The sequence below is a fragment of the Gymnoscopelus braueri genome (assembly GCF_963280865.1).
Source record: "Gymnoscopelus braueri genome assembly, chromosome: 6".
Lineage (NCBI taxonomy): Eukaryota > Metazoa > Chordata > Actinopteri > Myctophiformes > Myctophidae > Gymnoscopelus > Gymnoscopelus braueri.
In genome coordinates this window covers 23,021,526-23,039,839 of record NC_137607.1, presented here as the reverse complement: position 1 = coordinate 23,039,839, position 18,314 = coordinate 23,021,526, and the positions used below count along the sequence as shown (strand labels likewise).

Below are 18,314 nucleotides of genomic sequence, written 5' to 3'. Positions count from 1 at the left end.
ACTGTGAAATAGGGAGTGAGAGCTCGCTCAGGCTACTCTAAACTAAATCAAAAATAATAAATAAATGGTTATGGGGTGAATAGTTTAGCATACGGGTGAAAGGTTTAGCAACGTCCAAGATTCAAGATATAATCCCTCTTGAATCTTGAAGTGCTGGATACAGCTAAACAAAAAAAAAAAGGAAAGAAAATGAGTAGTAAAATTACAGTAGTATTTTCTTTCTGTTTTTGTTTCGATTTCTAAGTTGTCTCAACCATCTGTTCTCGAGGAAAACATTAGGCTGCAGCTTTAAATGTTAGTTAATGTTGTAGTAAACAGAATTATAAAGAAGCACACATTTTGAGGAACCAGACAAACAAGGTTTGACAAAATGTTCTCAGGGCAGCCATTTTGCTCTTAATTCATAGTCGGGGGTGGGAAATGAGAGTAGTTGGTCCCGGGCTGCAGCCAGAAATGAAAGGAAGCTTGCAGGAGTGCCCAGAGAGGCTTAGCTATGTGCATTGGCTGTTGGGCCTGGCAGGAATATTGGCACAGAGCATGTATTCTCAACAGGACTGCGGTGGATTAGAGTCCATTTGGACAACAGAGGGGTCCACAGTTTGGGGTGACATTCAACACCTCGGCCTGTATGTGCTTCTTGTACATAATGATCACGGGATTCAGTTTAGTTTTTGCCAATGTTATCTGTTAATAGTGAATGTAATTATAATGACATGATCGTAGATACAGATACATTGAGCGGAAACAGTGACGTTTATTTAGTGTAATTCATTTCAATTAGTTGATTGAAACGTTTATTTTGTATTACGCTTAACCCATTAAGACCTGAAGCCGATTCTACATGTCTCCTAAATCGCAACAGTTTTCTGAAAAAAACGTATGTTTCTATATCAGTGGTGCTCAATCTTTTTCATGTCAAGGACCCCCTAAACTATATGTATGTGACCCGCGGACCCCCATCTCGAAATGTTTTGTTCCAGGAACCCCCCAGAAGCAAAGAATAGAGTTAAAAATGTTCACTTTAAACAATATATATTCAAAGATTTGCACACATTTTCATAATTTTTCAAAAATAGCAGATCTACAAGCTCGTAGCGCGGCACTCGGTGCCGCGCTATGAGCTTGTATATCTGCTATTTTTGAATAGCCAAAGTGTAAAATAATCCATAACCCATAAAGTGGGAAATGTCTGATCTGCGTGAGATTAAGCAGTGGGCAGCTTGCATTGTGGTGGGTCCTTTGGTCATGGAGTGCGGCGGTGGGTTTTCGGGCAGTGGGGCGGTAGAGGTGGCGGCCCCGGTATACGTTTGATCCCGGTCGGGGAACAACCATGCCTCGGCAGGGTGACCACTGTGGTCCATCTGGTGGAGGCTTTAATCACGACACCCCCCCCACCCCCCCCCCCACACACACACACACACACACACACACACACACACACACACACACACACACACACACACACACACACACACACACACACACACACACACACACACACACACACACACACACACGGCTGCTGCTCATGGGAGAGGAGATTCTCTCGACCGTTGCTTATTGCCCTGGCCTTTCCGTCTTTCGTGGGGATTGTTTCTTCGCTCATGCGCCGTAGCGCTCCAGAAGAGCATCTCCTCTTTGGTGCCCTCAATAAATCTGTGTAATAACACCACTTTGATTTCTGCCAAGATGGAAAATACTAGATCTAACTCTCTCAGATATGCCTAAATGGCCAAAGAAGGCCTTTTTTTGTGTGTTTTTTGGTGCATGGGGAAAGAATGTTCTTTTTGGAATGAAGCACATGCAGGATTCCTTCACAGGGCTGCTGCCCCACAGCGCTGTGTGGACTGAAACATGCCCACACGGCACAAATCCACTTCTCCAAATGTCACTTCATGCTTAACTGCTCTTTCTCATGCTTGACAAAAAAAAGCAAGCGAGTGGATCACAAACACACCAATAACTCAGCTGCCTTTCAGTTTAAATGCGTAACATGTTGGATATTTCATTTTATGTAACTTGTATCATCAAGCCTTTTTGTTGTTTGATGAAAAAATATTATTTATTCATTTCATCATGGCTAATATTGCAAATTTTATAATGAGGAAAGTCCTACTCTATTCAGAACCATTGGAGCAATACTGCAGCGGTTGATTAAGTACATTGGAATACGAATTGAATGCAGGAATTCTTATACACGCACGCACACGCACACACACACACACACACACACACACACACACACACACACACACACACACACACACACACACACACACACACACACACACACTATAGTATATATAATACTATAGCGCTTTTCGATGTACTTCCGACGGCGGAAGAAACCATGCAAGGCACCAAGCTGCTCATTGCGAGCAATTAAGAGGTTCGGTGTCTTGCTCATATAGGACACATCGACACCAACTCCGGGTTCGAACAGGGAACCTTATGTTTCCCAAGCGGCCGCTCTACCCCCTGAGCCACTGCTGCCCCCCCCACACACCACATGCAAGCCTTGGTAAACGTAATGTGGGTGATATGGGAGGTGAGAACAAAAATAATGACATTCCGCTGATATATTTCAGCACCTGTAATCAGTATTAATCCATTAATGAATGTATTTAACATTTTTGTCACAAATGCCTCGGCTCAGGGCAGACTCCATGGTTAACATTCAAAACTAAATGCCGCTGTTAGACTACATTCATTATTAATGGGACTGGATAGCTACTGGGTGATACCATTGCTGCATCTTATTCAGGGTTACATGGAGAGCTGTTGGCATCACCAGTGGCAAGATCCTGAGCAAGCACTGTAGCTCCAGACCTGATTATCATACAGCTAGATTGTAGCTGTATAATAATAGCTGTAAAGTAATTTACTACCGTATATATATCTTAGCTTGATGTAGTGGGCCTTATGTGGAACAACCTCCTTTCTGACTAATCAATTACCGTTGGAAAAATCAATTGCAGCCCAAGTTTGGCAGGTATTTAAAACCACTTAAGCAGCATATTTTATCCAGGGCCTGTCTATTAGCTATATCTCTTTGGCGCTAATGGCTAGCTAGAGCTGCAACTTCGCTGGCCACTCCTTGGGTGATAATGCACATGTGTCAACCATATATTATTTATTCATGGCAGCAGCAGACACTTTACCTCCCCAGCAATTAGTGAATCAATAAAAAGGCATTGGCTTAGAAACTATCAATTCTGAGTGGAAGGGAGAAATAGTGCTCTTTGTCATCATGTCGAGGTAAGCTCACAATCATTCAAATATCGTTTCCCATCATCAGTGTCCAATATAGAATAATATTATGCTGTGTTTACTCCTGACTCCTCTGCTCTTAAAATGGCCCCCGAAAGACACGAAATGCCTGCAAATAAAGCAAGTCTTGAAGAAAGCAAATATATTCATCTTTGTAATTAATTTAATAGCTGTTTCTGTTAAGAAAAAAGGAGCTTCACACAGGGATTTGTAGCTGGACTTAAAGAGGAAAAATGAACTGCAGGTGGTAAGATAATAGTTTGTTTATTCAAACTTATGAACTTTACCTCGTGGTGAAACAGCGGTTAGAGTCATGAGGTCGTCACGAATCTATCCTCCACCAATGCATATATTAATAGGTGTTATGATAATTGTCTCCAAGCGGGTTTTGTACTACTGTAAACATTTTTCTTAGTATACTTTTTTCTCCCTTTGCTATCACTGGCAGATCGCTGCCTTCAAACACTTATTTACACTGCCACGGTCTTCTCTAATGTAATTACTCTGTGTGTCACAACAACGCAGTCAGTGGATGACCAGACTGCTGTCATATGTTGCTTATAAGCATGAGTTATACATAGCTGCAACGTGGCGGTGGGTATCGCTCACTGGAAATAGCCGATCTACAAGCCTACAATGCATCGCGCTGTGAGCTTGTGGATTGGGCTACTATAAGTATATATCAGGCGCTTCACAGTTAGCACGTCGGGGGGGGGGGGGGGGGAACGCAGAAGCTCTGAGCTCTGCCCTGACCCTTCTCTGCTATTCGGATGAAATTACAGGTCATCACTTCCAGGTCAAGGTGACCAAACATAGGAAGCTGACCTTAAAGGCTGGGCGTGGGTGTTTGTACTGGCTGTAAAGCCGGGTCTCCAAAGGACAGACTATCATTTATGCATCTCTTCCACACCCCGTCTTTATATCTTTCTATATGGGCCAACGGTTATAAAACACAACTAATGATAAAGAAAATGGTAATTATGATGAAAGGCACGCTGAAATGCACCCTGTAGACAGCGTCAATTATAGGGTTGGTATGTGAGAGAAAAAAAGGACTCATCGCAAGCAGATGAGACTGAGACAGACAGCAAGTTCGCTGTTTCGTGTGTTTGTTTGTCTGAACGTTCATGCGCGGGGCGCTCGTGTGTGTGTGTGTGTGTGTGTGTGTGTGTGTGTGTGTGTTTGTGTGTTTGCAGACACCTGCTCCACTCAGCAGTGACGGCTCCCAGCGGGGCACCGGCTCAGCTGCTGATCACTAGGCCCCCCCTGCAGCACTGGTAGTCCAGCTAACACACACACACACACACACACACACACACACACACACACACACACACACACACACACACACACACACACAGGCCGAGTGGCCGTAGCTCTTCCAACAAATCTGAAGCCCTCAGGCCATCCTTGCAGTATCTCTCAGCCTTTCTTTGCCCCCTGTAACTGACACACCACATGTGCTCATATCCAGCATGTGCGCACGAGCGCGCGCGCGCACACACACACACACACACACACACACACACACACACACACACACACACACACACACACACACACACACACACACACACACACACACACACACACACACACACACACACACAATTACAATAATAATTCCTCGCTATATCATAGTACATGTTTTTCTATCAACTAATATAGCTGCAACCACCTTCCAGTTTCTGATGCAATAGGTTATTTAATGTGCTGTGCCCTAATAACCAGTTAGAGAACAAACAGCATAAGATACTGATGATAGAAACTCTGCAAAGGAACGCAATGTCTCCCTAAAAGTCCAGTTAACAGTCACAACTGACACAATGAATGATGTTGTAGGGTTTAGATGCTCTTGTTTGCCCTTGCTATTTATTTTCTGATCTGCAGCTAGTGTTGAGTCTTTGAGAATTCCTGTTACTGTAATATGTTAAGTAAGTGCAAATGTATAGCTCAAAGTAGCTATGATTCTGTTGTTGAAAGTTAAAGCCGTACATACTTTGATGCACAACAAATAGTGAAGATAGCTGATCTACAAGTTCATAACGAGTCACGTTATGCGACGGGTTGTGATCTTGTAGATCTGCATTTTTTTTTAAATAGGTCGTTTTTTTTGTACATTTTGGAATTATTATATATTATCACATTTTCCCCAAAATAGGGACGCCAGGGTTTAGAGAAATTAATTTGTAATATTTTTTTACACTTATCTCTCCATCTCCTTTTCTCCCACCATGACTCTGTTTTTCCTCCTGTATTATTGTCAAGTGTACTGCACCTGTTTGTGCCGTGGAGGCGGCGTGGTCGCCGTGCATAAATGGTCCAATTTCCTAGTTATACAGAAACAGTACAATCAAAGAAGGGGGGAAATGCTGCGAGCGGCAGATGGAAGGAGCTAATCATTGTTGTGAAATAGAGATGACCCCTAACTGTCTCCTGGCTGTCGATACAGCTACATACATTTGCCAGCTACCCACTCTTTTCATCCTAGCCTGATGGTGATTGGTGAACCCCCCTGGGATGAGTTTGAAGGGAAACATTTAAAAATAGGAGGAAAAAAGAAAGAGAAAAAAAAAAGAAAGAAATGTTGAAATAGAAAACACTGGAGTTGCCAAAACAAAACCCAGTGTCACATACAGAGCAGCAGCTGCCGGCAGTAGGTAATCAGTGAAAATTCTCTAGAAATTAACAACATTCAGCTCTGCAGCATGGCGGGGCGCACTGCAGGTTCTAAGATATGGGGCTTGGAAAAATTATATCTCAGTGACAGAATTAGGAAGTCATTTGCGATTCGGCTGCCTTGCGCGTTCTTTTAACCCCACCCACTCCTTATCAGAGATGGTATACACGGCTAAGATCTCTCCATCCTCCTTTGACAAGAACTGCCCTGACACTGCAGATGCTCATTTTGAACAAAGCAACGTCAGTTTGCTTCCAAGTCACCGGCTTCTTGCACTCTGCATTGCTCTGCCTTGCTCTAGCGTTTGATGATGGAGATCAGTACATATCAAACATTTGTTTTTAAATGTACCTTTTAAGCACACTTTTTTTTGCCATCTAACACTCTCTCTCTCTCACACACACACACACACACACACACACACACACACACACACACACACACACACACACACACACACACACACACACACACACACACACACACACACACACACACACACACACACACACACACAGTATGCAGGTATGCTCGTGCAAATACAGTGTGCACATTTGCACAGACACATATACGCAAAACTACTCAACGCTCAGATCTGCCAGCGAAGGGAGCGTAAACCGTAAACTTGGCTCGTGATGAAGGATGAAAACGTTATATACTGACGGATTGGTCCATCATTCACAATAGCATGTTGTCTCTTAAAAGACTTGATTTATGTCATTTGAGCGTTACACCTAAATGCATTAACTGTAGATCCTTTTTTCCCCCTATTATTAATGATATATTTTAGCTGGAGACAAAACAAGCCCATATTTGGTGAACACATAAAGCGTACACAGATTTGGATGCAGTCACAGAAGCATGGCAGTCCTATTTTCCTCCACTCTTACCATAATTGTTCCTTTCGATATCAACAAGCCTTTCAAGGCTTTACAAGCCAAAACCACCAGAATCTTCCAGCACATTTATCTAATGTATGCAAATGATCTCGCTGTGCTTAATGAAGGTACCATTAATCACCATAACGATGGTCTGTTTTAACCAGGGTAATCACACACACAGAGACAGGCACACGTGCGCTCACTCACGCGCACGCACACACACACACACACACACACACACACACCACACACACACACACACACACACACACACACACGCACACACACACACGGTCACACCCCATCACCAGCCACATACATTAATTACATATGGGCAAAACAACTATACAAAAAGACATGTTACAAACCCATAATTTCTTGGAATATAAAAGTCTATTTAGTAATGTACAGTATTTACTCAATCCTAAGTAACGTATGCTCAGAATTTGTTTTTTCGTTTACATGCTGTATTGTATGTTTGCCAGTTACATTTATTATAATTTAACACTTGCTATATGATTATCGTGGCACAAAAGGGAATGGATTGGACCATTTTAAGTAAGATCGTCCAATTCTGTAATTCAGTCAGCAACAGCGCTGATAAAAATTAATCTAAATACCTTGTCACAATCTCAATCTCAGATTCACACATAATAACCTCGGTTAATTATTAGGACTGCTTTCAACAAACGATTTGCAGTCTGACAGCTTTATGCAAGAAGCAGATAAGAAATATTCTCGGTCGGCAAATGGTCTCTGCAATGAGATATCATTCTGCGTGCATGGCGCACGGTCACGACAGAACATGGTGGCACACGCTTTGAACCCTTGTGAGAATTCAAAGCCGGAAAAGAAAATGAAGAAAATAAAAATTTGAAAGCTGAAAGTTTTCACAGATGCATTTTTAGCCCAATGCATCTGCCTCGTGCATTTGCATAAAGCACACAGTAAAATCCCTCAGTGACAATTCATTCATTTGTAACTCGTGTGCACAAATGTAACCAAATGAACCCTCATGGGTCCATTTGGTTACATTTGTAAACCTCTCAGAGTTCAAATTAACACTGAGGATTTGATAATGTACAGTCAGCAGCATGACTGAGGTTGCTGAAGGTTTCTGAGAGGCTGTGGGGTGGGGGATCTGAGCCAGTTTTTTTTAAGGGGGAAACGAACCAATGAAGAGCCTACAGCAGATTAGACACCCAGAGCTTCATGACGCTTTAACGCAGCGAGTCAGGGATTTTTTTTCTCACACCGCTTTGCCTAAAATGCACAGGGGGGTTTTATCATCATGCCCCTTTTCCCATGCCTTCCTTCCCTTCCCTTTGAATTCATCTTTGCTATGTAAATGGCCGAGTAATGTTGATGCAAGGGCAAAAATATCCAAGTTATCTATATGTACCTGCTTCCCCTGCTGACTCGAACCTGACAGATGGTTCAACTACACAGACAAATCCTCTGCGTTAATTTTAACCAAATGGATAACCATCCATTTGGTTAGATGAATACATTAAAACACGGTTGTTTGGACTGACATGAAAGTGAAAGTGTTGGAACCCCACATCCTTAGTTTATTGAGAACAGAACAGTCTTTGTATGGCGTATATATATATAGATATTTGTCCTCAACTTTCAAATGTGCAGTATGTGCAACGCTGTTGTCCTTTTATTCATTTAGCGGAGAAATGAAAAAAAATTCAGGAGGAGGAAAATACGAGTGAAAATACTCTACCTTAATGCATACACTGCAGACACTGACTAACTACACCCTACAACTAACTACACATCATCTACACATAAACACATGCCCGCGGCCACACACACACACACACACACGCACGCACACACACACACACACACACACATACACGCACAGTCGCACACGCATGCACACACAAATGCGCGCAAGCGCATATGGGGGTGAATTGTGCAAGCATATGCGCGCGCGCGCACGCACACGCACACGCACACACACACACACACACACACACACACACACACACACACACACACACACACACACACGCACCTCCAATTCCCATGATAACAGACTGACTGGCAGAGGCTAAAGACGGAGTAGGCGGCCATAATTGAACAAACATAAAAACATAAATATTTACTAATACAATCCGCCGGGAATACAGTCAGGATCCCACAATTGATTTGTTCTCTTCCTGCCTCTCTCTCGCTCTCTCTCTCTCTCTGTCTTCCTTAAACACACACACACACACACACACACACACACACACACACACACACAATGTATCCCTCGGTCTTGTTCTCGTTATACGCTCGCCCGTGTGTTGATTAAAGAGATGGAGGTATATAAATATAGATATATATATATATATATTGGTCTGTCTATCCTCTTACCAGGGGTGACCTGTAGCCCAGCTGGGCCGGCGATGACAGGAGATCCCTAGGAAATAGCGGCGAGTGCGTCTCAGGGACGGAGCCCGTGCCACTGGCTGCTAGTCCCGAGAGCTGCCCGTACCTCGCCATCATCCTGAGATGCTGCTTCACAGAACACACACAAACACACACATACGCACACACAGACACACACACAAACACACAGGCTCATACAACAGACACGGGAGGAGTGGTGGAGGAGGAGGAGGAGGAGAGGGAGGAGGAGGAGGAGGGAGGGAGAGAGAGAGAGAGAGAGAGGGGTGGAAGAACAGATAACAGCAGGTAGGAAGGACAGAGAGAGAATGGTAAAGGACAGAAAGGGGTGGGGGGGGGGGTTGAGGAAGAAAGAGGAGGCAGAGGGGATTACAGAACACTATGCTCTCACACAAATGCTTGTGTGAACACGCACGTACGTACGTACACAAATACACACACGCGCTCAAACTTGCACATACGTGTACATGGGAGGCACACATACAATTTCTTTTTTAGCCCTGGGTGAAGCAATTTCACAAGCAAGCCTGTCGTTGATAGCTATGTTGCTTTTGTTCAAATAGATGGGGAGGGGGGGGGTATAAAGTAGTGAATGTCACATTGGAACAGCCTGGGTCCTATTAGCCTTTCATTGGTTACTGCAAGCCAGGATGAGTGTGAGAAGCGTAGCAATCCATTTTCTTAATTTGTTTTTTTGCGTCCGTATACCGTCCACTGCACCGGGGTGATGCACTATAAAACCCACCGCTGTTATCATTCAATCAGCCTCTCTGTCTTCTGGCTATGAGCATACAGAAATGTGCGGACACACACGCACGCACACACACACAAACACGCACACACACGCGCACGCACACAAGCACGCGCACACACGAACACACACACACACACACACACACACGCAGACGTACTGTACAATAGCACAAACATGACACAGAATGGTTGGCAGCAGACATGACACAGGTGAGGTGGAAGAGAATGAACAAATCCAGATTTCTTTACCTCATTGCTCAACAAAGCGGCGTTGAGTGTTCGGCTTATTTCGAACATCTTCGAATTCGGTGCTTCTTTTTTCCGCTCCTTATTTCTTTTTCTCTTTTCAGATGGTCTCCCCTTTCAGTTCTTTTTCCTCCCTTTCTCTTGACTTGACGTGAGAATCACAGTCCCAGGAACAAAAAACAAAAAAATCAAAGAAAGAAAGAAAGAAAAAAAAAATCAAATTAATTGGAGAAAAAAAAACAGAGGGAATAAATCCTCTTTAATTTTCAGATTTTGCTCAGGTTTGGTCAGTCCCTTTTTTCTCTTTTTCTTTTCTTTCTCTCTCTCCCCCGTCTTATTGGTGCACCTCTCTGTTGGCTGTAGCTGTAGTAGTGGCGTTCTCTGCCCAGGGTCTCCGCACACGTCTGTGGAGTCAATATGTTGTGTTTTTTTCTTTTTTATCTCCCCAGAGTCAGCACATTAAAACAGGCAGTCAGGCAGTCGGTCGGTGGGTCGGGCTGACGGGCTGGCTGGCTCCCTTATCTGTCCCCCGCACACTGGCTCACACAATACGCTCCGATCCTCACACTGCTCACTGGCAGATTAGCCAGTCCCAAAACATAGCTCTTAGTTTAAAACTCTCCTCCTCTCTCTCTCTCTCTCTCTCTCTCTCTCTCTCTCTCTCTCTTTCTCTATCACTCCCTCTCGCTCTCTCTCTCTCCTTCGTTCACCCTCCCTCTCTCGCTCTCTCTCTCACCCCTCTTTTCTCATTCCATCCCTGCTTGTGTCGCTCTCTCTCTCTCTCTCTCCTCCGTGGCTCACGCATTGATGCAGCTACAGTTCGCTGTGTTGCCACAAGGTGGGCAGACTGTTCTAGGAAACAGTGACACCGCCGCCACCACATCCCTTTCTCTCCCTGCCTCTCCTGTCTGTTACATTCCACGCTTGTGTGTGTGTGTGTGTGTGTGTGTGTGTCCATAACTGATATACACAGTTATTTATGGTACACCGTTATGTAAACAGCACATTTTTTACAGCAGTGCCCTCTGTTATCTGACCAGGATTTTAGATTTAAAAACATATTGTACAGTAAAGAATATTGTACAGTTGTGGATAAAAAAAAGACTGGGTTGCAGTGGCTTGGACTAATTCATTGACTAATTGCTTGGTTATCTAATTTTGGCCCTAAAAGCAAGTTGTGGATTCAATTGTTGTCAAATTGCTGCGTTATGCACACACTGAAAAGTTCAGTTTAACCTATATATACTGAACAATATTAAGAGATGAGTCTGGAAGCAAAGGTACCACAGTGAAATCCTCAGACTTGTAACTCAGAGAGTGAACACATGTAACCAAATGGACCCTTATGGGTCCATTTGGTTACAGAGTTAAATGACTGTAAAAACAAAGAAAGTCCCGGTGATATTTGGCAGAGGTATTATAATAGAGAGGATATATGGCTGAGATGATGTGAGCGCCACCATCAGCCAAGGTCAGCTGACTGTCCTTTTTTCTCAGCCCTGTCAAACAGCAGGGTGTGGCACGCGACGGAGATGACGAAGCATGCTCGTCGCTACAGTCGCATGGCTGGGGGTTCCCGACAAAGGAACGAATGAGCGGTGGGTGGGGACAGCCATGTCACGGTGAGATCACCGGCAATGCCGTGTATACCTGTGTGTGCATCATGGGCTGTCGGTGAATAACGGCCCATCACATCTATTTAAGACAGAATGATTCACAGTGTTTGGGCTGTATTTGTCTGTATCGGTGGTCTTCAACCAGTGGTCCGGGGACCACCGGTGGTCCATGAGGGGGTTCCAGGTGGTCCCCAGCTAAATGATGGAGAGTTGGTAACCAAATGGAGCCTTATAGACCTTTAACTCTTGAGAGTGTAAAATGAAACCAAATGGACCCTTACGGGTCCATTTGGTTTCATTTTACTCTCTCAAGAGTTAAATTATTGTTAAACATCTGCATTACTTAATTCACAAGAAGTCTGCACACAGAGAACGTAGAAGAATTGTTATTTTGATCAACGTTTGCCTGTTTGCGAACGCGGAAGGAGGCGCGCCTCCGACCAAGTGGAGCTTACTATGTAACCCTGCTCAGGTTGTGGGTCTGTCTGTCTGTCTGTGTGTCTGTGTGCATGCACTACCTATGTAGAGGGCGCCAGAGTGCAGGAATTTAGACAATGCTCTGATTTAAATGCAACACACACACACACACACACACACACACACACACACACACACACACACACACACACACACACACACACACACACACACACACACACACACACACACACACACACACACACACACACACACACACACACACACACACACACAATGTTCTCTCCCCATCACAGTGAAATAACACGGATTACAAGTCCGTAAATAAACAATATTTTCGAGCTGCGTTCGCTTCCAGCGTTCGCGCGTCTTACTTGTATCTCTCCTATTGGTACCAACATCAATACAACATGGAATTGTGGACAAAATCTTATCCAACGGTAGCTTTTTTTTGGGGGGTCTGAGAGGCTAAATATCATCAAATGGTGGTCCATGGCTCAAATGCCGAATAAATAATGGACCTTAATATTGAAAAGGGTTGAAAAACCACTGGTCTGTATCGTTTGAATTGTCATTTTGGCTAAATGTGTCAGTTTATGGATATTTATTTTTTAGATCAACAGAGGTGAATTAGTTTATGAACCTTCTTTAAGACAGACAGATAATAATCTCATAGTCTTAAGTGATTGACGTTCACAGTTTGGCGTTTCTACACAGCACAATTATGAGTGTTCTGAGTGAGGTTTATGTCACGCTTATGTCTAGTTTGTGACTGTAAAAATGGCCTTTACAAGTGCATGTTTACACTCTTAAGGGTTGAGCCAACACTCAAGGTTTTTTCTGTGTAGGACCCTCACTTGCCACTATTTTATCCCTAGTGCTTTGGACGTGTTTGTCCTCCCTTGGCCCAGAGAGGGACGAGTGGCCAGTTAATAGCAGCCTATTGACACAGAACCATCTGCTGTGGTGGACCATGGCCAACACAGGGGGGAGAGAGAGAGAGAGAGAGAGAGAGAGAGAGAGAGAGAGAGAGAGAGAGAGAGAGAGAGAGAGAGAGAGAATGGGGTGGCTTAAAGGATAGCGAAGGAACGTAAATGAGGCAAAAATTATTTTGTCAAATAATCTCTGGTACTGTTTGTATAATGACCCCCACCCCCCCTCCTCAGCATGAATCAAGAGCAAAATGGCTGCTGTGTGAATATGGTCAATAAACCAATAAACACCATCTGCAAGAACATGAATATCGCCGCTGTCGGGCGGAGGAGACCTTGTATGTCCAAAACTGTTACTGTTCAGGAAATGGAAAAAAAGAACCTGCATGTGTTCCAAAGGATCTAAAGTCCTCATTTAGTCACAAGCTCCTCTTAATACTTTTCATTGGTTCAATATTTATAAATCCCACAGACTTAGCCACTTTAACCTTTAAAAAGTCAAAAATAGCCAATCTACAAGCTCACAACGCGTCACAACGCGTCACAACACGTCGGATCGTGACGCGTTGTGAGCTATTTTTGCTACAATTACAATTTAGACCTTTGGCAGACGCTCTTATCCAGAGTGACTTAGGCTACAATAAGCAAGGTAATCACATACAGTACATAGAACGCATAGAGACAGTGTAGTGACTACACTCACTGTAGTCACTACAAAAAGCTAGCAAAAATAGCCGATCTACAAGTTCACAACGCATCAGTGCCTCAAGAAACTAGGATCCCTGGTAAGAACCTAGCGTCTGCCTGAACAATATATTATCAAAATGACAATCTGTAAATTGAAACTATAGGATACCAGGTAAACAATGAACCTAGAGCTACTTTTGTGTGACACTGTAGTATGACGAAGTAGCTAGGGCATTCATTTACGCAATAAAAAGGTTTAAATATGTCGATGCGAGGTTTCTGCCCGACAACAGCGATATAGGACTACTATATCTACCGATCAGCATAAAATGCCTGATTGTTATTATTTCTCCACTTTTATCAGCCATCATCATGCTTTTCGCCTTACATTTCTATACCAACCCCCCCCCCCCCATCCCCAACAAAAGGCCCCGCTAGCCTCATCCCTGTGCTGTACAGCCCTTCCTCACAGGGATGTGGCTGGTCCAAGCAGAGCCCTGGGGGGGAGCTGTCAGTTGAATCATCCACAGTGAGTGCTGATTCCTCAGTCAGCTGCCTCTCAAGTCCTTTTCCTCTCTGACCCCGCCCTCGTTCCCCAGAGCCCCCCCCACCCCTCTCCTCACCACCGCTGTCACCATAGTGATTCTCTGTGTGTCCCGCATGCCTGGCGTCTCCTCCGTCGCTCTCCTCTCCTCTCCACCCATCTCCAGATTTGCCTGTATGTGCCCCCCGTCTTCTGGTTTGTGAGTGACCTCCTTCCGCATTGATGTGCATGGGACTTTACCGTGTGGACGTCGTCCTTACATGGCCAGAGTAAAAAGGGTTTCCCTGTACCTGCGGGGACATACACACACACGCGCACACACACAGACACACACATGCACGCGTGTACAAGTGCGAAAGAATTAATGCATGCGCGCACACGCGGTGCACATACAGTATACCGTATACGTATACCCAAACAAACACAGCATAGCCACATGCCCGGAGAGCAAAACAAAGACATTTTCTGTTCCAGTTTTCACACATTTTCTTTGCAGCCTATGGTTCCTTCCTGCTGTAGCTACCAGCGCTGACTTTTAGTTTGATCACTTCACAGTTTAAAAGAAAGAAACGCCTTTCAAAAACAGTTAAAAGAAGGGTTTGAAAATATCCTTTTTTTAGTAGTGAAGCTTATACTCTTCCTTCCCCCAGGGGTTTCTGTTATGTTCATGCTAGCAGCGTGTCCTCCAGTCACTAACAATCCATACTAAAAATAACCATAGAAGATAAACGCACAGATAGAATATTTCACTGTGACAGGGATGTCTGCATGTGAAGCACATTCATACGTTCATAATTCACCAGAGGTCAACACTGATTTCATAGGAAGAGAAAGAAAATGCATTCTCCTGAGAGGTAATTAAAATGGGAGGGATCATGGTATGGACCCTATGATTCTTTTGTTTTCCATTGACAGATGTGTTCATTAAATCATTCCTGCCGTCTGCAGACTTCATGACAAGAGGTATGTTACACACGTGCAGATTTGTATTTATGCCAAGAAGGACGGAGATGTGGTTGGAAGCCATCTTCTCTCGTGTTTCAAGGGGGACACACCCAGTAAACAACAATGGTTCTATTCAAATACATTGTTATAGTTGAGGAAAGCGACTTTGAGATGTACCACGTGATCAATAGAACGTGCATACCAAATAGCAGGAGCCCATTGAATACTATAACAGTAATCCAACACCACAAAACGATACACTGGACTCACATTAATTCAACTGAGACAAAATCTTATTTGGATTCCCTTATTTCCATACTGATGTTTTGGCCTATACTGGCCTGACAAGATACCATGAAATTACCATGACACGACAACACAACACGACACATGCCACTTTTGGCACTGAGACTTTGGCAAATTGAGTCTCGATGCAGTATGTCAAGAAATACGACATGTTCTTGACCTTGTTATGTGACTCAAGCTCACTACTCTCGACCGATAAATGTCAAAATTCAGATTTATCAGTGCATTGTCTGCATTGGACAAGAACTGCAAAAACACGTGAAACATATAGCGTAGCAGCCAATTCAAGTCTTCTCATGCCTCGTAATTCAATTTCAATCTACCCCCCCCTTTGAAAATGAATGACTGTACCACCATGAAGCTCTTTAATTGGCCCCAATGTTAAAGGAATGACATACCATGAAGGACAGCTTTTCAATTTTCAATTTTAACAAAAATATTACACTGCAGCACGCACGGTATTCTCTTCCTGTCATCTGAAAAATAATCAGGCTGACGTGACCTATCTGCGGAGAGAGGCCTGTTGATGCTTGCCATCAAATACAGATCACACACGGAGAGAAAAATCATTGCCCTCCCCCTGGTCTTATTCATTTGCGCCTGTTACACACAGCTTATAACCTGTAAATTAGCAGCAGGCTGCTGTATGGCTCTTTGCTGCAGGAGTCGTGCGGCTGCTCATTTGATGCAGTTAATCAGGTGCAGCCGTTGTAATGGGAAAGGAATAGGGCCAGGCTTGATTGGCCTTGATGACATCTACGCTCCAATTGTCTAGAAATCCCCCAGCTTTAATGGATCTGTGGGATAATTCGCAGGCTGATTTGCACTCGTACTACGGCGTCGCCACACCAACAATAGGTGATCTACAAGCTCACAACTGGTCGCATACTGTACAGTACATGGCGACATGTTGTGAGATTGGTTATTTCTACCGTAGCACGAAATTAAGCGTGTGCTGCTTGTTTTACACATTTCTTCACAGAAAATATCAGACAATATATTATGTATGTATGGCCTGGACTGCTGGCGTAGCGGTCAAGGCACCTATAGGCTCCAAAGTAGCCTGACAGTGCGTCGCAGGTTTGAGTCCCGATCCCGACGGCCTTTGCAGCATGTCACTCCACATCTCTCTCCCATTTCCTGTCAGACTTCTATCCTATCAATAAAGGCATAAAAGCCAAAAAATTAATCTAAACCAATAAATAAAGATATAGGTATGTATGGCTGCAATGACACTGAGGCATCAGTATATTGGTTTCAGACAAAGGAATGCGATCAATTGTATGCTACTGTGACATTTACAAGTTATTCTCACAGTATACCATCTGCTTACGTCAGCAACTTGTGTTGTAAATAATATTATTTCTGTATATCTGGCTGGAAACCTGTCAGCCAGGTTTTGAAGAAGGAACAATTATTCCACATCAAAAGTGCCACATTACATGTCTTGATTTGTTTTGAGTCTCAAATTGATAACTCAAGCCTGGACATGGAATAATGTAAAATAACTTATGAAACTCAAAAACTTGACTGGTGACATGTGCAGCATTTTCATAATTCTAATTCACAAGTATTCCGGTTATGTCTTTTATCACAGCAAATACATCTGAGCTTCATATTTTATATCAACTTGGACCTTCAAAAGTCATACACACACACACGCACACGCACACACACCGGAACGCTCACCCCAAAACACACTCTCCCTCATTTATTTTGCAGACCGCTCGCCCCCAGCCGGGGCTACAAGTGGTTGTACTTAAGCCACTTGTAGCCTCTTCGTGGTATGACCTGACGAAGATGTATTGGCATCGAAACGTTGTCACGCTCTTTTTTACTTGCACTCTGCTATTAAAAAGGCTTCCTTCTTAATGCTTACCAGGCCCGCTCCTGAGATGCACCAGACCAGCCTGAAATTGGCTTGAGGCACGGTTGAACCCCTTTGTTTGTTACTAATGATTAAGTCTCTGTTCCATTAAGGTCAAACATAGTAAGGGTCAACACATGTCTCACTCCCCAAAAGGCATATCGTGACTTCTTGACCAAACGTCAAACGGTGACTTGAAGGGGGTACCCTTCCAGTCAAACGGTGCTTTCCCGGGCACTTCCGCACTCCAGGAATGCGGAAGTGCAGTTCTCAGACCCAGGACGGTCCGCCAAAAAAACGAGAAGCCCCTGACTGCAGCCCGCAGATCGGGCGGGGCTTCTCCTAGGAGGAGTGGGCGGGGTTATGGAGGAGGAGTGGGTGGGGTTTTGAGAGGAGTGGGTGGGGTGCTGCGTTTGTGTAACGCAGTCCCCACCAATATTATTTACGATTCTGTGCCTATGGGTACATAACTCGGACGGCGCTTAGTCGACTAGTAGACCATCGGCCGGTCGTTGCGGGCACTCGCGCCTGGAGGCGCTCGGGTGCGACTCCTTGGCCTCAAGGTCTACTGAGTCGGCGCGCCTCCGTCATGGTCCAAAACTATACTTTTTCGGCGGAAAAAAGAAGTTGACTGCGCCCACCCCCTCCTCACGGAGCCCCGCTCCCTCCTCACGGAGCCCCGCCCCGCCCCCTCCTCCCTACTGCGCGCTGCAGTGAGGGGTACATGAAAAAAACGGTTACAA

General features: G+C 44.3%; 1 protein-coding gene across 1 annotated transcript in view; it reads right to left on the bottom strand.

Moving 5' to 3' along the window:
* Positions 1-10,363, bottom strand: part of elavl4 (ELAV like neuron-specific RNA binding protein 4) — a gene marked incomplete at its 3' end in the record, with an annotated part of 107,177 nt that extends 96,814 nt beyond the window's left edge. The window contains 2 exon segments of the mRNA XM_080431654.1: positions 9,205-9,345; positions 10,240-10,363. Of these exon segments, the coding sequence (XP_080287780.1) occupies positions 9,205-9,345; positions 10,240-10,287 (189 nt within the window). The 5' untranslated portion in view covers positions 10,288-10,363.
* Positions 10,364-18,314: the final 7,951 nt, after the last annotated feature.